Source organism: Eubalaena glacialis, chromosome 1 (assembly GCF_028564815.1).
Source record: "Eubalaena glacialis isolate mEubGla1 chromosome 1, mEubGla1.1.hap2.+ XY, whole genome shotgun sequence".
Taxonomy (NCBI): domain Eukaryota; kingdom Metazoa; phylum Chordata; class Mammalia; order Artiodactyla; family Balaenidae; genus Eubalaena; species Eubalaena glacialis.
In genome coordinates this window covers 220,927,786-220,952,610 of record NC_083716.1, presented here as the reverse complement: position 1 = coordinate 220,952,610, position 24,825 = coordinate 220,927,786, and the positions used below count along the sequence as shown (strand labels likewise).

Below are 24,825 nucleotides of genomic sequence, written 5' to 3'. Positions count from 1 at the left end.
AGAGGAAGGGGTGTGGCTGGAGGGGCTGGTGCGGAGGGGAGGGGGTGGCCACAGCCCCCAGAGGAGTCATAGGGGTGGGGAAGGGCCCCTGACGTAGATTGGTCACCAATCTCTGCCTGCCTGACATGGCCCCTGGTGTTGCTTCCAGACCCTCCTCCCAACTGTGCCCCCTGGGGACTTGGGCTCCGGAAACAGCTTTTCTTTTGGTCCAGAGCTGTTGTGTTTGGTCTATGAACCTCAAAGGAAGGCAGGACTCTTCCCACACAGTCATTGCTCCAAACCAACCCCACCCAGGTCCTGGGGTTCCCACTCTTGCTGCATGGCGGGGAAGAAGAAGGCAAAAAATGGAGCCGAGGGTCATAGATCTTGAGCTGCCCTGGAGCATCTGAGCGGTGGTCCGCTGCTCCCGCCTGCAGTGAGGACCAAAGCCAACAGAGTTGGCCGAATCTGCAGCAGGAAGGGTGAGGGTTAGATACCAGGAGGAACTGCCTGATAGTAAGAGTAGTAAGACACTGTTTGAGGAAGGCTGTGGAATTTCCTTTCACAGTGTCCTTTAAGCAAAGGAGAGACTGTGTTGGTGATGATGATAGGGGAGAGATCTTGGTGCCTAGGGAGTTGGATCAAAAGTCCCATTATTGATGTATGTCTTGGGTGGAGCAGGGAAGAAGTTCAGAGCATGTGGGTAAAGGACTTTGACAGCCCCAGAGAGGAAAGGAATGGAATTACAGGCAGACAGAGAGCTTATTTTTCTTTATAAAATAAAGTCTTTAGAGTACTCTTTGTAAAGCCCTCTGGTAGTTTTTCCTGGAGGCTCTAAGTGGAGCAGGTATATCACACAAGACTATGCTGTACCCATTTTACAGATTGGTCAGTGAGACCAAGCGACTGCTTCTTACACTGGCTTCGTGGATGAGTATCTTCCTTCGTAGAATGTAAGCTCTCTGAGGTCAGGGACCTCACGCACAGCCCGTGGCCCTCAGTGAAGTTCACTGAATGAGAGAATGCACATGACGATGGGGAGCATAGAGGACAGCCTCCCTCTTGAAAACGGCCTGTGTGATTAGGCAGCTGCCGAAGGTGCCCCGTCTCTAGCCCTGCATGTGGGAGGTCACTGTGTTTCTTGGAGCGTTAAGTTGTGTTGCTCACATGCTCTGCCCCCTCCCCCGAGCCATTTCTGGTTCTCCGGTTCTCTCTGTGACTCTTTCCACCAACCCTCGGACGTGTTACCTGTGCACGTCTGCTTTCTGCCAGTGAGTGTCACATGCCCCCAAACTTTGCAGAAAACAGGAAGCACCGTCAGTTAGAGGGCAGCCCAGTGATTCATCAGGGGATGACTGTCCAGCTGTTCGTCCCTGTCCTCTGTGCTGGGGTCACTGTCCAGGGCAGTTTCCTCCCCTGCCCCCCCCGCCCACCCCCCCACCCCCTCCTCAAGCCCGGCGGAGCAGAGCCGGCTTGGACTTTGTCTTATCACCTCTGGAGGCAGTATGGCTGGGGCCAAGTTTTTATTTATCTTTCCTGGTTTTTTGGGGTGGGGAGGCTGAGGAATGTGGAGTGTTGTAACATTGGGGAGGGGGGGGTGGAGAAGCGAGCGGGAGCTGGCTCTCCTGCCCTGTCCATCCCTCTCGCCCCTGTGCCCGTGGCGGCTCCCGTCTCCCCTCGGCTCCCCAGTCCCCCTGCCAAACCCATCTCAGTATCCCCTTGTCTCTCTGAGCTCCCTGGGCCTGGCCCCGTGTTCCCGGCCACACCTCCAGCCTTGGCTATGGTTGTGGCTTCCAGTTGTTAGAAGCAGCTGTGGCAGCCTCCTCCAAACATGGCTGTGGATCAGTAGACGGAACCCGAGGGGCTATTTATAGCAGGGTGGCCCTGGGGCCTGGAGCAGGGCCTAGGGCCTGGGGAGATTCAGCGGCTCCTCATCAGGGACCAGCGAAACGGAGACGGATGAAGTGTTGGGTTTCTGCGTTCCTCTGAGTGGGTAGTTTTGGAACGGCCTGGTTTGGGTCTTGAAAACCAAACACAACTCAACCCCTCCTTACTGCCCCCGCCTTCGTACCCCGCAGCTCCCCAAGCCTGACTCATGCAAACCCAAGTCCTCAGGGCCAGGAGAGCTGGGGAGATGGAGAAACTTTCCACCCTGACAGCCCCCTTGGCTGTTTCCTCCTCCTGCTGCCTCCGAGGCTGAGCTGTTCAGAGCTGGGCGGCGGCCCGGGCAGAGGGGACTCTGGCCGCAGCCTTCTTACGGGAGGCTGGGTGGAGAGTCCTCCTCTTAGCGGGGCTGCCCTGACTTTGGGCTCAGCTGGGAGCTGGGCCTCAGAGCCCACCCACCCCTGCCTTGTAGCGGGGCCTGGAGAGGGTTGAAGGGGGCTCCTCTTCTTGGGACCCCAGTGGTCCAGCCCGAAATCTGAGGGTGAATCCTGCTGGTCATCTGTTTCTCCTCTCCTTGGTGGATTGTGGTTCCGTCCCCTCCAAGAGGTAGATGCAACTTGGTGGTCAGGAAAGGCCGGTTTTGGGGAGGCTCAGGGATGTTTGGAAGGTGCCAATGGGCTCAGAGGGCTCTGGCTGGGCCTGGGAATGTGCAGGTTGGATGTCCGATTCTGCATCGAGCGAGGTGGCTGAAAGGATGGTGGCAGCTGGTGATGCAGGGTTTTGCTTTACTGTAGGGGTGACTGTTTGGCTGTATCGCTAACTACCCTTTTAATTGTACTTGATGTAATAATGGTAAGAGCGTCTAAGCGCCTTATATGCATAATTCCCTTTAATCTTCAAGCAATCCCGTAAGGATTGTTCCATCTCACTTGGTGACATTATAGAGGCTCAAGGCGTTAAGTAATGCAAGGCTGCCCAGCAGGATGCTGTGGGACTCTGATCCTGCGCTTTCATCACCGTGCTGTTGGGTTGCCCTGGGATGTTTTGGACACCGACTTGGGTCCATTTGCCTAATTTTGTATAAGTCGACAACCCTGGAGATTGGAATGGGTGAGGGGGGCAACAGACAATGGACATTGGGTCCTTAGGAGCATGATTTGCTGCCTAGCCCTGGTTGGTACACACCATGCCTGGCTGCTTCTTGTCTCAAAACTTTTGATTGAATGAGCCGGTGTTGCTGCTTTAAAGGAGGGGAATGTGGGCAGCTGGTGGTCAGAGAAGAAATGTTCAGAGCTGGACAGAGCGGGGCCGGTGCTCTCATCTTTCCTTCTTTCATGGTTGCCATCTCTATTCTCCACTTGGGGTCACTATTCTGATGTCCAGCGAATCCAGGTGAAATGCGTTTCCATCAGTTTAGTAACTGTTTTATTGAGTGTGTACTCAGCGCACATGGCACCAGCCCAGGCGTGGTGCATTTCTCAGCATTTGGCATTTTTCCCTTGCCCGAGGAAGGAAAGCCCTTCCCCTTGGGGGCTCGCAGGCACACTGGCGCGCTCATGTGGGATTGGCATTGATCGCTTTTGGCTTTGAGTTGCTGTGTTGCTGGGCTTTAGGGTGCCTGGGCTGGAATGTTGGCAGAGGCAGGAGAAGGGAATCTGTGTTTCCCCGTGGCCCTGACTGCTCGCGTGGACAGCTCTCTGCTGTTCTCCTGCCATCCAGCCGGCCACCGCCCTAACGCTGCTTCTCTCCTCTCTTTCCCAGAGCTCCACCAGAGTCACGCCAAGTGTCCAGCCCCATCCCCAGCCCATCAGGTATGCCTGGGCTATGGGGGACGCGGTGGGTGCAGGCAGTGAGGTCACTGTGGGTGTTCCCAGCAAGTCATGGCTCTGGGTCTCCGAGACCAAAGTCACAAAGCACGTGATAGGGAGCACGGGCAGATGTGGAAGCCACAGCGAGAGGATGCAGGTAGATGCCACTGGGAAACTCAAAAGTTTTAGCTTGAAGCCAGTCCTTGAGCTGGATTCTTCATTTACCTGCATGATCTCATCTAGTCCTTGCAACAACCCTGCAAGGTAAGTATTTTATTCCCATTTGGCAGATGAAGAAACTGAGTCTCAGGGAGGTGAGGCGATTTGTTAAAGGTCACACAACCACTAAGAGGCAGCACTTGGGTTTTCATTCAGGACTGGCTGGCGCTGAGGCCTGTGCTAGATCCCGTTCTTCTCCACGGGCAGAGGTTTCTGATGTTGGAGGGTCATTTATAAAAGGAAGGTCCTCTATCTGGCTGAGCTGGTGGGGGCTGGGGGAAGGGGATGCACAGGGGACTTGGTGCTTTGCTCAACCAGAGTCTCTTTTTCCTGGGTCCAGGTTCTCTGGTTTTTTGGCTTGGGCCCTTCCCTCTCTGACTCCCCCCTCACCCCTGAGGCTCCTGAGATGAGTGAGAATCTGGCCGCAGGGATATGGACCACCAGTCAGAGAGGGTCTGGTGTGTAGCTGAAGCTCCCAGTGGGTTGTAGTCTGGCTGCCAGCTGTCCACAGAGACTGGTGGGGCCCTTTAGAGGATCGCCTCCTCCCCTACAGATGAGAATCACCTTGGGGTGGGTGCAGAGTGCGATGCTGAGGTTGTCCAGGTGGTGGTGCTGTTCTGCCTTGAGTAGGAGCCCCGCCCCCAAAGACTGCAGGACAAGGAAAGACCGGGACTCAGAGGCCAGATTCAAAGTGGGCTCCCAGCGCACTGGCCCCTCTGCCACTTGGTCCCTGTCATTGCCACCACGGAGAAGCTGTATGTCACCCTTGGCTCTCCTATTTCCAAGCCCCATCTACACAGTTGGGCTCGGAGCTGACTGTGGTGGAGATCTGTATTCTGTCCCGTTTCTTGGTGTCCTGGGGCTGTACCCCCCATGCCACCCTGTCACTTTGAAACACCCCATGGTATTCCTCCCGCTGCCCCTCCAGTCCCAACTTTACCCCGCAGAAGTGAAGGGTTATCAACATGAACTGTGAGTTGCCCACCTTGGGTAGAGAGGGGAAGCAGGACCCTAGGAGGCTGGGGTGATGGGGTAAGAAGGGGAGGGTGTGAGGTGACCCCAGAAACTACAGGTGGGCTTCAGAATGGAATGCCAGTGTCCTGAGACCCATTTCCCCTTCCCATCAGCTCCCCAGTGGGCACCCTGGACCCTCCTTTGGAAGAACAGTTGGGTGAGGTGTAAAGGTGTGAGACCCCACCTCCCCTCACCCGGTGCCCAGCCCAGGGGGCTCCCCACCTCTCTGAGGAGCTCAAGTGGCACTGGGATGTCTGGGGATCACCTGCCGCTGCGGCAGCCCCCTCTGTTTCCTGAGCCCTTAGAAATCAGGGAGGTCACTGGTAGGAAGCAGCCCTGCGGGGCAGTGGGAGCTGCCAGAGGTGGGGAGAGAGCCAGGGAACAAAGGGCAGGAGTTGTCTTGCCTCTGGGGAGGGCTGGAATGTGTGCTGTGGTCTGGCTTACCTGGAGCCCAGGTGAGCATGTCACCTGAGCTGCCCCTGCTCCTGAGGGGCCTCCCCGCCCACTCCACAGCTCAGAGCAAGGGGAGGGCAGCAGAAGGCTAGCTCCGGGATGTGAGAGGACCCAGTTCAGGCTCTCCTTCCTCTTCCGGAGCCGTCCGGGGATCCTTCGAGAAACTTCTGCCAGACCAGGCGGCCACAGTATATTAGGAGGCTGAGCTGGACTCCCGGGCCCTGGCTGGTTCCGGCCCTGGCTCTGACCTCTGGGATCACAGGTTGAAGGCAATGCCGACAGGATTGATGAGCACCTAGGATTGGTGTCATCACTCTTTGGTTCTGAAATGGCCTGAGATCCTTGCCAGCTCCTGCCCAGCTCTGTTCTCCCTGGTGCTCCCAGACTGGGCTCGTGGGCTGCACTGGCCTTGCCAGGGGAAGCCTCTGGCCTTGGCTCTGGGTCAGGGAGCAGCCAAGCCCCCTGGGTTAGATTTGGGGGCCACATATAGTGTGTAGGGGGTGTAGCTCCCTGGACCTTGTCCTGGGGGCCTGGATTCTGATCAGGACCCGCCTCTGCCTACTGTCGCCCCAGAAACATGAGTGTGAGCCGGACCACGGAGGACAGCTGTGAGCTGGACCTGGTGTATGTCACTGAGAGGATCATCGCCGTCTCCTTCCCCAGCACAGCCAATGAGGAGAACTTCCGGAGCAACCTCCGTGAGGTGGCCCAGATGCTCAAGTGCAAACATGGAGGCAACTACCTGGTGAGGATGGGGCCCCTTGCCCGCTGGTCCAGTGCCCCGTCCTTTCTGCTTGCCACCTCCTGCTGCTGGTGTCTTGCCCCACCTGCCCCTGAGCCAGCTCTTCCTCTTCTCTCACTTCACCTGCCCTCGGCCCTAAGGAGTGTCTCTGCAGCTGGGATGCAGCATCTGGAGCCAAGTCATGTGTGTGTGTGTGTGTGCGCGCACGCGCGCTTGTCCATGTATGTGTGTGTGGTTTGTATGTATGTGTGTGTGGTTTGTATGTTTGTGTGTGTGTGTACGTGTGGGTACGCGCGTGTGCGTGTGGGTGTACGTACATGTGTTGACCAGGAGGAGAGAATAACGGTAAAAGCTCACATTATTGAGCCCTGGTGATGAGCCAGGCCCTGTTTTAACTCCTTTCCACAGATTTAACACCACGACAGTCCTAGGAAGCCGGTTTTTCGAGAACACAGAGAGGTGGGGTATTTGTCTAAGGTCACAGAGTCAGGAAGTGGCAGAGGTGTCATACTGTCGGTGCCTCTGAGCAGTCTTAGGGCAGAGTTGTGGCAGAGCGTGTCTTGAGAGACCTGGTGTTGCTGACACCGGGATCATACCTGGCACAGGAGGATCTCCTAACCAGTGTGGAGGAAGTCCCCTCCACGCCCCCACCATGGTCTCTAATGTCAGAAGGGCTGGCCTGGGGGATTGGATCTATCCTGGCCCCAGAGGAGCGCTCAGGCCCGCTTTACAGGGAGGTACTTGTGGGCTGGACCCACAGATTGGACATACCATCATGAGGGGCTGCCCTGGGAGGTCTGAGCAGAGGTGGGGTGTAGGGGCTGTATTAGGTCCCTAGGGCTGCTGTAACAAATTACCACAAATTAGGTGGCTTAAAACAACAAAATTAATTTTTTCACAGTCTGGAAGCTAGAAGTCCAAATCAAGGTGTCAGTGGGGCCATGCTCCCTTTGAATCCCTCAGGGGAGAATCCTGCCTTGCCTCTTCCTATCTTCTGGTGGCTCCCGGCAGTCTAGTGGCTCCTTGGCTTGTAGTGGCCTTGCTCTAGTCTCTACTTCTGTCATCATGTGACCTTCCTTCTTTCCTGTGTCTGTGTGTCCTCTCTTCTTATAAGGACACCAGTCATTGGATTTGGGGCCCACCCTGAATCCAGGATGATCTCATCTCCAGATCCTTGACTACTTACATCAACAAAGGACCTATTTCCAAATAAAGTCACATTCTGAAGTTCCGCGTGGACGTGAATTTTTGTGGGATACTTTTCAGCCCTCTACGGAGACCCGTCCATCAGCTATGTTGGGCGTTGTTAAGAGTCTGGCTTTAAACATCAGAATGTTCTGGGTTGGAATGCTGCTCTGCTCTCACCAGCTATCTGATCTTGGCACTTAGCCTCATTAAGCCTTAGGATCCCCATCTGTAAAATGGGTCTACTTACCTCTATGGTTTTGGAGAGAATTAAGGCAGGTGGTAGATGTGAAGTCCTTAGTGCGGCCTGGCAGGCTGTGGACACTGTAACACTGAAGTGTTAGCCATTGTTAACGGCATAAAGTTTGTTCCTTTACGGCCTCAAGAGTGGACCAGAAGCCATCTAAGATCCTGCCCTATTTCAGGAGCCCAGGATTCCATGGGTTTTTGCTGCGTCCTGCCCGTTCCAGACCCTGCAGTCCTCTTCTCTCCCCAGGCGACATCACAGGGGTCTTGAGTTTCCCAGACCATGAGGTGGATGTGGGGAGTTCTGCACGCCTCTTTCAGAGGTGGAAAAGGGAATCCAGAGGTTGGGGGATTCCCGTGGGATGTGGCCAGGTGTTGGGGGGTGTCTGCTGGGAGAGGGGTGTCAGGGGTCTGAGAGGGCCCACCCAGCACAGTTTGCACCCTCCTATGGAGGGCGTCCGACCACAGAGCAGTTACATCTTCATGCGGTGAGCTTCTGAAGTCGACATGTGAAGAGGAAACCAGAGATGGCCAAATGCTTATCGTTTGACACTACTGGATTTCCATTCAGTGTGGAGAGAAGCCCACCTTGGGGGTGGCATGTGGGACCTGAGACAGGTTCTGTCCCCTTCTCATCTTCAGTTCAGGATGTCCGCTCATCCAGGGGAGTGGCTGGGTGTCTACATACTTGTTTCTCTCTCCCTCTTTATCCTGAGAACCTGTAGTTGAGCTCCTGTCTATCAGTGTGTATCTGGTAGGACTCCGTGTATGGTCATGTAGGTAGAATTTCCAGCAGGGAAGAGGGAGAGAGAGAGAGAGAGAGAGAGAGAGAGAGAGAGAGAGAGAGAGAGAGAGGGAGAGAGAAAGGGCCAACCTTCTCATAGTCTCTTCCTTTTCCTCCTTCTAGCTTTTCAACCTCTCTGAGCGGAGACCTGACATCACAAAGCTCCACGCCAAGGTGAGTCCATTGCTGTTTGGGGTGGGGAGGGATTCTCCCTGCCTGGAAGAGGGAACAGGGGGGCTCCCTTCCTCTGAGGTTCCCACATTAGAATCTTGGGGGAAAGTGCTATGACAGTTTGCAAAGCCTATTCAAACTTACAGTGCCATCTTCTATTTGGAAAATAGAAAATAATATATTTATTGTTTCTGTAATACGAATTACAGAAAGCAAAGCTCAATACAGTGATTTCCACCAAGGTCTGCCATCTGTGGTGCACACAGAGTCTCTGGGGTGGGGCTGGAGCTGTGAGATTTTGAGTCTTATTGAAAAGTATTCTGGATTTAAACCAGCTGGGAATCACCACCATAGACCTTCCTACAACCAACTTTCTTTCACTTGCTGTTCAGTGCGCTGTGTGTGGGCTTTGTGTGCCCATCTGCTCCGGCCCCTGGATTCTGGTGCCTGTTGCTGTGTGACCTTGAGTGGGTGGCAGACTTCTCTGGGCCTCAGTTTCCACCTCTGAAAGTGGACGGGCTGGATTAGATGAGCTCTCTGGGCCCTTCCAAGCACAGATTTTCTTTTACTTTAAAGTTTTGTGAGTTAAGAAAAGTTTGAAGGAGCCTGATGACTGCTATTCAGATCTGCTCTCTGTCCCGCTCAGGCCTCCTTCGGCTGGCCTGAAAACTTGATGGTTTGTGTGTCCAGGGCCTGGAAAAGAGCTGTGAACAGGCTTCACCTTTCCTTCTTCCTCCCTGAGCCAGGCATCAGGGTTATCTGTGGGAGGAGAGCTGGGGAACAATGCTGGAGGCTCCCAGCACATTTTAAGGTCAAAGTCATATGGAAGGGACCTGGGGCCATCGGCTCTAAGCCTTTGCTTTATACACAAATCAGAAACTGGGACTGGGGAAGGGGCTGTGACTGGCCTGAGGCCCACAGGGAGCCAGTGTCAGAACCCAGGGTCTCTAGGCCTGGGTCAGTGTCCTTTGCCTCCACGCCCCTGCCTTCCAGAGGGTTGACGTGCAGGGCAGGAACTGAGGCCCTGCTGCTGGTGGCATCGCTGCGGGGCTGGCGTGTGGCATGTGTGGGCACCTCCCTACCCCCCCGCCCGTTGACTCTCTGGACTTCTGCCACTTCTCACTCCTGGCTTGGGCCACAGGTACTGGAATTTGGCTGGCCCGACCTCCACACCCCAGCCCTGGAGAAGATCTGCAGTGTCTGCAAGGCCATGGACACTTGGCTCAACGCAGATCCCCACAACGTTGTCGTTCTACACAACAAGGTCAGAGCGGGGGCTGCAGGATGTCTGTGTGTGTGTGTGCGTGTTCATGCCCGTGCACGAATATATCCTTGGATGAGTGTATGCACCTGCCCGTATCACTGGATTGTGTGAGCGTGCAAGTTCGTTTGTGTGTATTCTCCTTCTTGGGGATAATCGATTCTGTCTGGGGTGCACCCCCAGGAAGTGGAGGTACCAGCCCGTGGGTCACTCACGTGTGGTGGACGATCAGCTGTGTTTCTTCTTTTTGAGACTCAGCCCCATCCGCTTCCTCCTTCCTCCGATTCTCCCTGAGAACCCCGCCCCTCTCTGCAGCCCCTGCCTGCCTTGCTCTGGGGCAGGAGGGCCAGCCTTAGAAGTAAAGGCTTTTGTGTTTTGGGGCTTTTTCAGGGAAACCGAGGCAGGATAGGTGTTGTGATCGCGGCTTACATGCACTACAGCAACATTTCTGCCAGGTAAGAGGGCCCCGAGCCTCCCATTCTCTGAATATTGACAGCAGAGCCCCCTTCCCCCACCCACCCAAGGCCTCCCCCACCAACCCAAGGCCTCTGCCTCCCTTGGGGTTGGAGGATAGGGACAGAGGAGGTGAGAGGTGCTGAGGACAGGGGGAGGAGCCCCTGGAAAGGAGAATGTCCCTGCCCTCAGCTCTGGGACAGGGGCCCTTGGACAGAGGGCAGGAGAGAGGAGACACCATCCCTCTGGGGCCCTGGGGAGGGGCAGCCGTGGGAGGCAGGCCCATGGATGGACACCCTGTCCAGTCAGCTTCTTGGGGCCACTTTTCTTTGCCTAACTGCCTTCTGTTTACCTGAGTGAGCAGGGAGGGAGTCACAAAGAAATATTGGATCACATCTGGGTCCAGCAGAGCCATCTGGAAGGTTTCTCATCTATTCCCCTGCTTCTGGCCAGCAGGGCCATCTTCCCACTTATGTGTTTTGCATCAAGAATAGGAAACAACCAGTGGATGATTCCCATTCTGATTTGGATTTTCAGAGAGACAGAGGAATTCCTCCATTCATTTAGTCATTTGACGACGGTTATGGAACAGCCACTGTGCAGGAGGCTCTAGGTGCTGGAAATAGAGCAGTGGGCAAAGCCAGGCCACTGCCCTCATGAATGTTAAATGAGTAAACAAACACATCAGTAAGAGCAGGTGATGAGTACTTTGAAGGACAGAGACTAGAGCAAGACGGTGGGGAAAGGAGGCCTCTTGAGGAGGTGATATTTGAGCAGAATTAAGTGGCGAGAGGGGGGAAGGACTGAGTCCTGTACAGTCCGGGGTGGGGGGGGGTGGTGGTGGCAGGGGACCTTCCAGGCAGAGAAGAGGGAAGGACAAAGGCCAGCAGTGGGAATTCGAGGGGCTGGCGTGCTTGGAGCCGAGTGAGTGAGGGGACAAAGAGTGGGAAGTGAAGCTGGGAGGAGGCAGAGCCCGGGGGCCTTGTATCCTTGATAAGGACTTTGGAGTTTATTCTAAGAGGGATGGGACATCGTTGGAGAGTCACGAGTGGAGAAGCTATGTGATCTGTCTCTTTAAAAAATGATCTCTTTGAGGATGGGTAGAATGCTCTATGAAGGGCTTGCAATAGGACGGTAGTTTTATGACTTTAAGAAACCTGACCCAGCTTAATCTTTGCTTAATGGTCAACATTTCCTGTGCACCTACTGTGTGCCCACATGTGCCGAGCTCTTTATAGGTGTTATCTCACTCAATTGCCACAACAGCCTTCAAGGAAGGCACAGTTATCACCTCATTTGACAGGAAAGAAAAATCAAGTTCAGGAAGGTTAAGTAATCTGCCCCAAGTTGCAAGGCCACTAAGTCAGTGATGAACTTGAGATGGGCTCCCAGGCTGCCTGGCTCCAAGGCCCTTGTGCTGAGGAGTGCAGCCCACAGGATGGAGAGATGCTGGGGCAGTCCTTTCCTGAAGGCGTCTCAGGACAGAGTGGCCAGAGGGCTCTGCAGATCTGGGAAGCAGGGGTGGGTGGAAAAGGGACTCGTGGAAGTTGGCTCCTCTGACCACCTGTCTCTCCCCACAGTGCCGACCAGGCCCTGGACCGGTTTGCAATGAAGCGGTTCTACGAGGATAAGATTGTACCCATTGGCCAGCCATCCCAGAGAAGGTAGGTCTCCAGGGCTGTTGGCCCAGTGCGTGTGTGTGTGTGTGTGCGTGTGTGTGCTCGCTATACGTGGGAGCTAGCCTCGTGTACCCATGGTGGGTGAAGCAGCACGCCTAGGTGGGGGTATACCAAGCATGCGTGTTCAGGTGCCAGCCTGGAGGGGTGTGAGCTCAGGGACGTGGGTGAAGCCGTGAGCAGCTGTGTATGCTCGCAGTGGGGCATGGCAGCTGGCTCCTGAGGTTGGTGCCAGAGAGCAGCAGGGCCAGCGGTGGGGGAGGTACAAGAGGGCAGCTTGTATAAGAAGGCAGTGCCTTTCTTGGTCCTGGCAGCAGGGATGCTTCCGTGTTTTGATGGGTCTACAGGAGGCTGATGTCACTGCCACCTGCCCCGAGGAGGTCACAGATGTTCGTGATAAGGGTCACCTTCTGCTGTGAGAGCTTTAAAATTTTACAATGGTCTCTCACCCGTGTGGTCCACAACAGTCCAGGCAGGAAGCAGGGCAGGGATGGATTCCTTCTTTCATTTGGCAAATTTTAGGTACTCTAGGATGTTCCAAGTGCTGGAGGTATCTAGTTGGACAGGACAGAGTCTTTTGCCCTTAGTGAGCTGATGTTGTATTGGGAAAGATGGACATTACACAAGTAAATAAACCTTCAAGGTCATTTCAGACAGTGATAAGTGCTTTGATGGGGAAAAAACCAAAACAGAACACGACGGGCTAGGGAATGACAGGGGTGGACATGAGGGGCTGATTCCAGTGTGCTGACCTTTCTGAGAAGATGACATGTGAGGTGAGGTCTGAGAAGGGAGAAGGAAACATCTAAGTAAAGGTCTGGGGTAAACGGTCCAGGTAGAGGGAACAGCAAGTATAAAGGCCACAATGTCTCACTGACTTTTTTAGCCCTTTGGAACACTGACTGGGCAAGCAGGACCCCCTAGCTACAGATCCAGCCTCTGGATGGAGCTTTCCAGCCTCTCCATGCTGGGGGTCCCCAACTCACACCCCATCACCCCTACCTTGCCTGGCTAAAAGTGTGCCGGCACCACTGGGGACTGTTTCCACCATTGTAGCAGGAAGCCCAAGCAGAAGTGAGTGAGTCCTCAGGCAACCAGCGCCTTACAACTGGCACAGGACAGCTGGTAGCCAGCCTCTGGGTCAGAGATCAGAAACGGAATGTCTTTATGTGCAGAAAATTCTGACTAGGCTGCCAGAAACAGCAGCTGTGGATCAGTGAGAGTCTTCCCAGGGAAGAAGTCTCAGGGAGGAAAGAAGTATTATTCAAGATCCTGACTTGCTACCTGTGGCTGGTGGCCTTGGTCACGAGTCTGGCCCTTGACCTTGAAAGATAAGAGGTTCAAATAGAGGAGCATGATGTTACGATGGCACAATGTGGCTTGGAGAGAGTGGGCAGAGCTGTCACATTTCTGAAGCGGAAAGCCTGGAGAATGGGCATTAGTGTTACCTCTCAGGACCAGGATTGTTCAGGGATTCCACCGTGCTCAATGTGTGCTTACGTAGCATGCCATTGGGGTGTGTGTGTGTGTGTGTGTGTGTGTGTGTGTCCGTGTTTACATTATCTGTATCTGCCTTGCAGCTCATATCTGCAACTGCATCTGCTCATGGGTGGGTAATTCTGTCTGTGCCCAAATGTGGAAGTGCAGCTGTTGGGAAAGTGGCATTCGTTGCCACTTTCCCGCCTTCTTGTCAGTGTCGCTTGCAGGGATTGGAGCAGCTGGAGGAGAGGAGGGAAGGGAGAGAGGGAGGGAGGGGCTTTGCCTGCAGCTCCCCCATTCATTGTCACCCCACCCCGGGCTCATTGTCCCCAGCACACAGACACATCCTGTTGGCACGATCTGAAGATCTGATAGGAACCCGCCATTCCAGGTTTCCGGTTTGAGCAAGGGGGCTGGGGGCTGGGCAGGGGCCTGAATAGGAGCTGGTGCTGCCCATCAGATTATCTTGCTGGGATAGTCCAAGGTGGCCCCACCCCAGCCCAGGGACAGAGGCCCACAGGCCTGGAGGTGGGCCAAGGAGCCAAAAGACAGGACGAGACCATTGTCATGGTTATGAGCATTCTGGTCTCACCCGCCTCAAATCAGAATGCATTCTGATTGGTCCAGCTGACCCAGCTTGGCATCCTCTGGCCCGTCAGAAAAGGAGGACACACCAACCAAAAGGATTGGCCTCTCCTTCTAGTAGATGCATTGGAGTGAGACTGCTTCCCTTCTCCTCCCACCCGCTTTCCTCCCACCTTTGTGTGCTCTTGCAGTGTGCCTTTGGGAGGCTGATGACCCTTTCTGGACCTAATTTTCCCTCTCTTCTAGAACGAGTGGGGATGGCTTATTCCTTCCATTCTTCCAACGAGATCTTTGTTAAGGGAATTGGGGCATGTTGACCCTAGAGATAGGAATACTTAGTGGAAGTTAGATATCCTCTAATATCAAATGAAATGGTACAGAGGAATTTTGTACCCTTCAGCGTGATATAAAAAAATGAAGGACTAGAATTACTAAGCTCTTACTATTTGCTGGATTGTCATGTGGTTGGTGGGTCTTGTGGGAGCAGAACCTGGGTCCTGTGGGTACAAATGCAAGGTTGGTTTGGGCTTGGTGTAAGGGTGTCAGAGCTGTCTGATGGTTGATCACCCTGCCTTGTGCGGTAGTGAACAGCTAAATGATGCCTGTCGGATGTGTGGGAGGGCATTTGGTCCAGCAGGAGATTCCTGGGCCGGGAGTGAAGCAGGAAAGAGATGGCCACATTGACCACCAGGAGGCGCCAGAGAACCCCAAGTGGGAGGTTTGGCTGGACCCCACTCCAGATGTAGTAGTACCTGTTCGCCCTCCTGGGGCTACAGGCAGTAAGGGTGGAGACCCCACCTGCCAGGAGGCCTGGGGGTTTGTTGGGGGGGGAAGTTGGCAGGGCAACCTAGGGCAATATGCCAGGGGAAAAGAGAACAGAATGGCTCTGCTCCAGCAGAGGCCTCCCTGGCTGAAGCTGCCCTTCTCCCTGCTCCAGGTACGTGCACTATTTCAGCGGCCTGCTCTCTGGCTCCATCAAAATGAACAACAAGCCCTTGTTTCTGCACCACGTGATCATGCATGGCATCCCCAACTTTGAGTCTAAAGGAGGTACCTGCCCGAGCCCTCTACCTTCCATTCCCCTCCTGTCTTCCATCTCTTTGTCTTAGGAGGCAGCCTTGGGGGGTAAAAATGCGGCCTAGCTGCAGTCTTAGGCTTGGAGTCTCAACTGTACCACTTCCTATTTCTCTCAGCCCCAGTTGATTCATTTTCAAAATGGGTTGGATACTGGCAGTGCCTGTGGGCAGGTGACGCTGGACGGTGTAGTGTTTTTGTAAACTCAAAATGCCTTTTAAATGAAAAGTTAGCATTTCTTCTTTCTTTTTCCATTTCTCCTTCCTCTTTTCCTCCTTCCCTTTCTTCCCTTTCCCCCTTTCTTACCTTTCCTCCTCCTGGCCGATCCTTCCTTCCTTCATCTCTCCTATCCCCCTTCCTCCTCCCGCTGTTTCTGCTGTCTTGGCTAATAGCACCCCTCCCTTACAGGGTGTCGGCCATTTCTCCGGATCTACCAGGCCATGCAACCTGTTTACACATCTGGTATCTAGTAGGTATTCCACGGGGATGAGAGGCCAGGGATGCCGGAGGTCCAAGGCTGAGGACTGAGGACTGGGGGCTGGGGGCCGGGGTTGGGGGGCTGCCTAGGACCTTTTCTAGGAGGACTTCTAGGGTAGGGATGAGGGATGGGTCAGTGAGCTTTCCCAGTAGCCCCCTGGCAGAGGGGCAGCTGGGAGAAAGTGCACTGCCCGGCCGCCTCAGCAGCCCTCTCTCCCTCTGCCTGCCTCGCTCCCATAGCAACGTCCAAGGAGACAGCCAGACCAGCATCTGCATCACCATCGAGCCCGGGCTGCTCTTGAAGGGAGACATCTTGGTAAGTTGCCCCTCTGTCTCAAGCCCCCGCACCGCCGTTTATTTTTTCTTCCTTTTCTCTTCCTGCTCCCCTTCTGCCTCTCTGGACAAGAGCGTCACTCCTGGTGGGCCACCAGCCTTGGGATCGTTGGCTCTCAGGAGCCCTGCAAGGCCTTCCAACCTTGACGGTCCTTGTCCATCCCCTGGCTTGGTGTTGGATGTGCCTTCCCCCGGGCTTGCCTCTTGTTCTGGAGTATCTCCAGGGACATATGTCTCTGTGTGAGCCGTTACCTCCGGGCTTCCTGCTGGAGACAAGGACTCCCTCAATTCTAACTTCACTCCTTCCTCCTGTGATTTAAATCCACTCCTACGTTGTCCATTCTGACTGGTGTACAGGAACTTCTTGGGAGGATAGCTTTGTCCCCACAGGGCAAGATTGGCTTTCAACTCTCTGCTGTTCTGGAAGTTTCCCCAGAGAGCTCTGAGATCCTGTTTGGGGTTGGTGACCTCTTCCTCACTGGGTTTGGGGCTTAGTCGTGGAGCTGATAAGGAGGCTTCTTGGGACTAACTTTCTACCTTCGGGCCCCTGATGGGCTCTGCTCTCTTTCCCACCCAGCTGAAGTGCTACCACAAGAAGTTCCGGAGCCCAGCCCGAGACGTCATCTTCCGCGTGCAGTTCCATACCTGCGCCATCCATGATCTGGGGGTTGTCTTTGGGAAGGAGGACCTTGACGATGCCTTCAAAGGTGGGCTCGTTGAGTAGAGAGGCAGACCTAGCAAGGAATAATTAGACCACAGGATAGGAGAGCAATAATGGAGGGGCTATGGCAGCAGTGAAGGGTGACCGTTTTCCCATGGGAAGGGAGGTGGTCAGGGAGCTGTCTCCCTTTGCTTCTTTCCTCTATCCATTTAAGGTTTTATCTATATTACATTCAGGGCCAGGACATGTCCACATCCATCCACCCATCCACCCATCCATCCATCTGTCCATCTATAAATCCACCAGCATCACTGTGTGTCTGTATGTGCCAGGCATGTGCTAGACCCTGGTGATACAAAGAGAAAGAAGTCAGGCCCTACCCTCAGGGAGCTCACAGTCTTATAGGAGAAAGAGACAAACAGACATGATACTATGATACAAAGAGAAAGAAGTCGGGCCCTGCCTTCAGGGAGCTCACAGTCTTATGGGAGAAAGAGACAAACAGACATGATACTATGAAGTGATGCTTGCGGTGATGGAGATATACACAGGCGTGATGGGTGCTCCGGGGAGCAGACACCACCCCTGCTGTAACTTCCCTTCCTGCAAGCAGTGAATGGTGATCTTTGTGCAGATTGGGCTCAGGCAGAGATCAGAGCACGGGGCTGGGGCTCTGAGGAGGAGAGGCCTGATCCCCCAGTGTGGTCTGGGTCATGCAGGAGAAGGATGTTTCTATGATGAGCTTTCCCTGTACCGGAGCCAGGAGAGCAAAAGCAGAAGATGCTGTTATAATTGCAGAAGAGAATGTAAATGTCATCAGTCTTAACAAAGAAAGTAAAAGAATAGCTGACAAAATAAATGTAGGGTTGTGGAGAGGTGGGAGAAGGGAGGGGCACAAACTTCCTCCTCCTACATGGAGGGAATCAGGGCACCATCGGAAATGGACAGATCAAGAAATAGAGGCTTAACCGTCGTATTGAAAGTTTCAGAGGTGATCAAAAGGGTGAATTAATAATAACAACAGTAGTAATAGTAATAATAATAATAAACCAGATTTAAGAAGGGAGGTGGGAATACTATAAGTGATCCAAATTATTCATCTTCATAGTGGTGAATCAGTGAAGATTATTTAAAACTGATATATCTAGAAATAGTGGCATAAAAACTGTAGCTATTATTTAGCGTCTTAGAGGTAACTGCTCGTAGAACAAGAAATAGAAATGGTAAGAAATGGTTACCTCAGACAGGTAAGACAGGGCTAGGGTGGGTAGGAGACTTAATATCATTATATATACTACTTATTATATTATCAACCATGTATACATGTATTACTTTAAACTTTTCTAGAAGAAAACTTTTTGTGGAGTCCTCTTTTGGGAATCAGTTGCCCATTTTTGTTTTTCCTTCTCCTTTTTTCAGATGATCGATTTCCAGAATATGGCAAAGTTGAATTTGTGTTTTCTTATGGACCAGAGAAAATTCAAGGTAAATGCCAAGTTAGAATCCATTGATTCATTCCCTTCCCTCCACTCTGCCCTGCCCCACCTCAACTCACCTCTACCATTTTCCCACTGATCTGCTCTACAAATATCAAGTTACCTGTGGTTGAGAGTCAGGCCAGCAGTAAAAGATCTGGGTATCATAGTGGACCCCCAGCTAAACATGAACCAGTGACTTAATCTCTGGATAATAAAAATAAAAAAGTAGACAGAGAGGCGCTGGGTTGGATAAACTGTTCTGGCCCCATTAGGTCATCATCCTATTATATTCAGAGACTGAAGGCTGTGGTGGATGGAAGGAGTGGCCAAGGGGACTCTCAAAGGTGCTGGATGGACGATAAGTATTTATGAGAACTGAGGTGATTCAACCTGAAGATGAGAAGGCCAATTTAATAATAGCCTTTAAGCCGTTAGACTGGTTATATGTGGAGACCAGTTGTTCTTCATCTTATTTGGGAACAGAATAGGAAGAGGTGAAGTCAGGTTACAGCAGAGGGACTCTGGGTAGACTAAAGAAAGGACTGCTGGGTCAGGAAGGTAACTCACCCAGAAGGCCTGACTTGTAGCTTATGCTGTCTGCATCCTGGGCTTTCTCTGGATGTGTAGGAGAGATTCTGCCTCTCTCCTCAGATTTCTGCCTGCAGTGGCAAGCATCTTAAGTGGAAGGGCAGGGAGATGGCTGGGGTGACCTGTGTCCTCTCAATGTCAAGGCTGTGATTTGCCTGCTGTCCGTGACCCCGTGCAGCCCATCACAAGCCTCTCCTGCACTCCCCTCTGACTCCAGGGCCAGACTCTCTGGACTCTTGGCACTGCCCCAGGGGCCCCTGGGACACAGAAGAGAAAGAGGCAGCCACCCAGCCAGAGGGTCCCCCAGCTTTCTTCTAAAGGGTCTTTGTTGCTCAGTGCTGCTGTCCTTATTTACCCTTATGACCTGGTGTGAACCTTTTCAAGAATGCAAGAAACCAGACTCCTGGGTTCTCCATCCAACTTAAGCGAGTGGTCCTGCCTCGGCATGGTCAAGAAAATGAGAAGTCCCTTAGGGAGCATCCTTAGGGAACTTGTTGGTTTCCTCTGTTTTTCCAGCTGCCGATCGGTTTTTTCTTTCTCTTCACTGTCGTCTCCGCCTTTCCCATTTTCTAAGGCATGGAACACCTGGAGAACGGGCCAAGCGTGTCTGTGGACTATAACACCTCCGACCCCCTCATCCGCTGGGATTCCTACGACAACTTCAATGGGCATCAAGATGATGGCATGGAGGGTAGGTGGGACCAGTGGCTTCCAGCCCCTCTGCGACTGCACAGCCCCTGCTCGCATGGCCTCAGCTCTCTTGGTTTGCTATGACACCATACTGGGCTCAGAGGGAGGGGAGGTGCAGAGGAGAGGTCCAAAGCACCTCTGAGAGCTCACAGTTCAGTGGGGGAAGGTAAAACAAAACATGAATGAGCTAAAGAATGAAGCAAAACAGCCATACAAGGGTGTATCCTTGGTGCCGAATGAGTCCCATAGGCAGCGAATGCTCTGAGATTGTCAGGGGATGGATTCTTGAGAGCTGGAGTGGTCTGGGAGGGCTCCTTGGAGGAAGTGGCCTTGCGTGGAGCTTGAGATACCCTTCTGTGCTTAAAATACAGCATTTGTTAGATTTCTTTTAACCCCGTTGTTGGATTTCTCCAGGCTCGCTGCCTGAGTTCTCTGGGGTCAGAGCACTAGGAAGGTAGACACAGCATTTAGGACCCACAAGCTTTCATCAACAGCCAATGAAAATGTTTGTGAGCTGGAAACAACCTGGTAGGCTCCAAAATTTGAAAAGAAAGCAGCAGAACTGAAATTAATACATGTTTAATTTAGCAACAAAACCTAATATAATGTCAAATGGTTATCCACAACTCAGTTCAACTCTTGAGAGCTATATATGAGTTCTATTGATTTATGTGGTTCATTTGAGTATGTGTGATGGGATGCAGGGTGGGCCCCTGAGAATGAGCATGTCTGGAGCTCAGGAACTCTTGAGACGCCCTGTCTGGAGTTTGGCCACAGGCTTGTTACCCTGATTTGGTGCCAGGATCACGGAATGTGGAAGCTGGGAGGACCTCAGGACCGTTGGCCCATCCCCCCCATCAGTTTTCAGCCAGGGTAACTAAGACCTGCCCCCGCCCCCTGGCCCAGAAGGAAGCATCTCTTGATTTACCCCCATGACCAGGATATGTCCTTTCAAGGACACCAGCACCCAGCCTCTGTGCCTCTCCTCCCAGCTGAAGCTTGTCCTGGGGTGGGGACCCTGGGCCATGTGTCAGAGCTGGATTAGGTAGACCAGGGACCCTCACCCTGGTCTCCACCTCTGAGGTTTTGGATTTGTTCACGCCACACTGAAAGTCTTTTAGGCCTTTTCCTGCATAAAGATTCTCCCTCTGACCTTAGAGACACCAGAATGAGCGATGCAGTTCAGAGGGAGTGGGATGAGGGCGATGCTTAGGCTAGAATTTAGGGTTTGGTGAGAGAAGTTCATGTGCAGTGTTGCAATGGTGAAAGTTTGTCCTCTCCCTACCTAGTTCCTGCACTTCTCCCCCACCCCTCCAGGGGCCTAGACACTCCACCAGGGTCCTCCCTACTGTGCTGAGGCTGCCCCCAAAAGCACTCCTCTTCCTGCTCCAACCACGTCCCCTTGTGCCCTGTAGCTGGGGAGAAGGCAGAGGATGAAATGAATCAGTCCTGAGGTACCGGTGGCTGCCAGCCTAATTGTTCATCGTTCTGGGGGATGTATGCATTTTTAACAAGAACACTTGGCAATTGGAAGGAATTTTCAATGTCCCTCCATCTCTCCCTGGTGTGGATTCAATGCGATGATAAATGTAAAAACATTTAGTAAACTATAAAGTGCCAGGCAAACAAAAGGTAAAACAATTAAGGGGAAAGGAGGGGCTGCGGGAAGGATGGGGCTTGGGACACAGTCAGCCGTGAGGGAAGGAAGCAGGCGGACTGAGCAGGAGGCTGGTACCAGAGGCAGGGAAGGGGGAGGAAGGAAGGGGAGAGGGAGGCCCTGGGCTCCTCTCCCTCCCCCTTGCCCGCCCTCCTCTCTCCTCTGGTCTGCTCTCGCAGGCAGGGGGATGGAACCAGTAGGATCTTTTGGCCAGTTAAAGGTCAGCTCGTCCTGTAGGGACAGAGGGGCTCCTGTCTGGAGGCTGAGACACTGGCCCTGCGCCCAAGGGTGGGAAGGGAAGGCAGGGGGAGCAGCTCACAGCCCTGCCGTCCTCTTCCCTGGCCTGGCTGGCCCGGGCCCGGAGCTGGGCGGCTGGAGTGGTCACCCGGGCAGACCCAGGCTGTCCCACTGTGTACTCCCCACTGTCACTGGGCTGCATCCCCCACAGGGACAGGAGAGTCAGTGGGGTGGCCCCGGGGCAGGAGCAGTGATCTTATCCGCATCCTGCTTCTCCTGGCTGGAGCACTTCTAAAAGGCTCTAGATTCTGGGGCCCAGAGGTAAATGCATTTTCTTCTGGCTAATTCTCTGGTTCAAGAGAGGGAAGCAGGAGGCCTCTGTCTGTCTCCCTAGTTGTGGGCAAGTCACCGTGCTCCGGTTTCCACACGTGCTAGCTGGGATAAGGGCCCCTAACCCCCAAGACTCTGGGGGGCTCAGGAGATGGCTCACGCTGGAGCCTGGGCGGTGGTTTGGCCATTTGCTGGAGCTGTCCTCGGGCTGGGGGATGGCCTTGTGGGGTGCGATGTGGTGCCCGAGGAGGCTCTGCCTGCCCTCCGGGGAGGCCTTGGACCAGGAGAGGCAGGATGACCCTGAGGTGCTGGAGTGCAGGGCTCGAGCACGTGTGCTTTAGAGCCCAACTGCCTGGTCCACACTGTGGAGTCTCCCGTCCGCAGCTGTGTGCCCTTGGTCAAATGATCACGCCTTCCTGTGGTCTTCATTTCCTTATCTGCAAACGGGATGGTGACGGTACCCACGTGATTGGGTTATTGTAGCAATTTTCATGAGAGGCAGTTTGTACTGTGGTTAGGACCGTGGCCTCTGGAGCCAAACTATCCAGGTTCAAATCCTCTGCCAAGATGCCATCCTCTTGGGGCCTCCGTTGACTCTGTTGTAACATGGGGATTTGGTTGACCAATCATTTCGAGCACCTTTCGGGGAGCAGGAGCTGCAGAGGGGCTGCCTGCTGTGTTCCCTTGTGAGTCTCTGTCACGTCGGTAGTGACCACGATCTCAGGGGTCTGCTGACAGGGCTCGGGAGGAGGCCCCTTGGCCTTGGGAGCCAGCTCGGGCTTTGCCACGCGCCGGTTACGATGCCAAGCACTTGATAGCCTCCGTCTCGTCTAACACTTGCAGCCACGTTGTGAGCTGGGCACTGTTATTATGCCTGGATGGGGGACTGGGGCGCAGAGGGGTTAAGTGACCTGCCCAAGGTAGCCTCGCTAGTAAAGAGTGGATCTGGTGTGGAACCCCGGTGCTAACTGCTACAGCGTTCTCAGCTGGCCGTCGTCCCCAAAGGTCTGTCCTGGGTGTCTGGTCCTGTGGCGGTACCTGGGTCCCGCTGAGTTTGGGTGAGGGTCTGCTCTCTCTGCCCCCCACTTCTCACCACTGGACAGTCCAGATCTCTCCTGCCCTGCCTCTCAGTATGGGCGGGGGGCTTATACGCGGTGAGACACAGAGTGCAGTGCCCTGTGGCAGGTCCCTAGCAGGGCTGCGGTGCCGGGAACAGCTGAGGCACATCCCTGATGTCCCCCTGTCCCCGCCCCCCCCTACACAGGAGGGGCTGCTCATGCAGGACTGCCTCTCGTGAGGGGCTGGCCTCTCAAAATACGGACAGAGTGGTGTGTTGGAGGTGAGGTGAGGCCATTTCTGGAAGCTGCCCGCCACTGCTATTTCAGGCCCACCGGGGGCGGGTTTAGGAGGGGTGGGCCAGTCCCTCTGGAGTCCAGCGGGTGACTCAGAGTGGTGGTCGGGGGCACCGAGCCCAGGTCTTGGGGACAAAGGTCATCTCTGGCCTGGGCCCCACCTTGGCCCTCCCTGAAGTGAGAGGCGGTCGGCGCTGGGGTCAGAGCTCCGTTCCTCCGGGAAGCCCTCCAGGTGAACCCGACTTTACCCTCCATGTCAGGAATTGCTCTGTGTTTAACCCCTTCCTCACTGCCTGCGTCCCTACCCTCTGAACCCTCGGGCAGGTTTCCAGTTCAAGGCGTGCAGACCCGTGGCACTCAGCATGCTCTTCCTTTCCTTCAGGGTGTCCCCCGTCAATCTCAGCAGCAAAATGAAGGAAGAAAACATGTGGGGACTTCTGGTCTCTGCAGGCCGGCCCCCCCAGATCACAGAGCCCATCTCACACCCTCCCGCTGTAGAGTGGAAACTGAGGCTCGAGAGGGGAAGGGACCTGTCAAAGAGGGGGACATCCCTACGAGTGGAACCCTCCTTTCATGATCTCAGCTCACCCTGTTGCAGCCCCATTACGTGATGACCACACCGCATGTGGGGTGGTCAGCGAGCTAGCCTGGGGTCAGGAGATTAGAGTAAGGTTGACGTGTGAATTCAGGTGTCGGCTCCAAATCCCTCCCACTCCCTGGAGCTCAGCTTATTCTCCTCCTCCCAACCCTGGCTCCTCACCTTAGATGACAGGATGCTCACTGCCCTACAGGGTAACCCATTTCCCTGGAGGATGAGGCCAGGAAGTAGAGCCAGAAATAGAAGGAGACTGTGCCTCTGCGTGGTGGACCTAGGCTGCGGTGGCCGTGGCTGCTTGGGACCATTTTGGCTCCCCTGCACTTAAGCCAGAAGGAGGGGGAGGTGATGAAAGGTGAAGAATCCAATGAAGAACCTTCTGAGCAGAGAAGTTTCCAGGCCTTGGGACAGGTGGCCGGGGAGCATAGGATGAGTGCCTGTCATTTCGGGGACTCCTTACTTTGGGAGCAGAACCCCGTGGTGAACCTGATGATGAACTAGACTGATGTCCTAGTCCGCTTGGGTGGCCACCGCAAAGTACCACAGACTGTTTGCCGTAAACAATAGACGTTTATTTTCTCACAGCTCTGGAGGCCAGAAGTCTGAGATCAAGGTGTGGACAGGGTTGGTTTCTCCTGAGGCCTCTCTCCTTGTCTTGTCGACGGCCGTCTCCTCTTTGTGTCTTCACATGGTCTTCCCTCTGTGTGTATCTGCGTCCTCACCTCCTCTTTCCTTAAGGACATCAGTCATATTGAATTAGGGCCGACCCTTATGACCTAATTTTAACTTAATCACCTCTTTAAAGGCCCTATCTCCAAGTACAGTCACATTCTGAGGTACTGGGGGTTAGGACTTCAACATATGAATTTTGGGAGTGGGGACACAATTCATCCCATAACACCCAGGAAGGAGTTTTCTGGGTTGCCTGTAGTTGGATGCCTGGAGTCTTGGTCCTGAGTGAGGAGTAAGGGAAGGTCCAGGGTGGGTGGAGGGGAGAACAGTCTGGCCCCCCACCAGCCTCCTCCTCTCTGCCTTTCTCCAGTTTGGTCTGGAGCCTGCCAGCTCAGCACTCTGGCTGACACCATGTTTCACAGCCTCCAGAAGCCCCATTAGCTCTTTGGCCTGAGTAATGAAGCCCCATGCCCAGATCCCAGCTCCCTGTGGGTGGGAGCAGGGCTGTGTTTTTGCCTATGCTGCACGGAGCTGTCTCCAAATTCCTCCAGAGTGTTCCAGGGCAAGCCTTCCCGGAAGCAAGTGCGAGACCAAGGGGGTGTGGGCTGCCTTCCAATTCTGAGAAGCCCACAGGTTGACCAGGCCTGAATTATCTCATTGCCCACCCACTCCCTCCCACCTTTCCCCAACCTCCTTGGACGCTGAGTTGATTAGAGTTTCTCAAGACTTAAAAGAGGACGGG

The 24,825-nt window shown here is 54.0% G+C and overlaps 1 protein-coding gene across 4 annotated transcripts in view; it reads left to right on the top strand.

Moving 5' to 3' along the window:
* TNS1 (tensin 1) overlaps window positions 1-24,825 on the top strand; it is a 185,873-nt gene that overhangs the window by 87,525 nt on the left and 73,523 nt on the right. For all 4 annotated transcript variants that reach the window (XM_061187226.1, XM_061187233.1, XM_061187224.1 and 1 more), the window contains 12 exons: window positions 3,625-3,674; window positions 5,931-6,102; window positions 8,438-8,488; window positions 9,627-9,749; window positions 10,137-10,201; window positions 11,780-11,863; window positions 14,877-14,989; window positions 15,422-15,482; window positions 15,731-15,806; window positions 16,401-16,530; window positions 17,904-17,969; window positions 19,125-19,241. In XM_061187226.1, coding sequence (XP_061043209.1) covers window positions 5,935-6,102; window positions 8,438-8,488; window positions 9,627-9,749; window positions 10,137-10,201; window positions 11,780-11,863; window positions 14,877-14,989; window positions 15,422-15,482; window positions 15,731-15,806; window positions 16,401-16,530; window positions 17,904-17,969; window positions 19,125-19,241 — 1,054 coding nt within the window. In that variant the 5' untranslated portion in view covers window positions 3,625-3,674; window positions 5,931-5,934. The remainder of the gene's footprint in view (window positions 1-3,624; window positions 3,675-5,930; window positions 6,103-8,437; window positions 8,489-9,626; window positions 9,750-10,136; window positions 10,202-11,779; window positions 11,864-14,876; window positions 14,990-15,421; window positions 15,483-15,730; window positions 15,807-16,400; window positions 16,531-17,903; window positions 17,970-19,124; window positions 19,242-24,825) is intronic.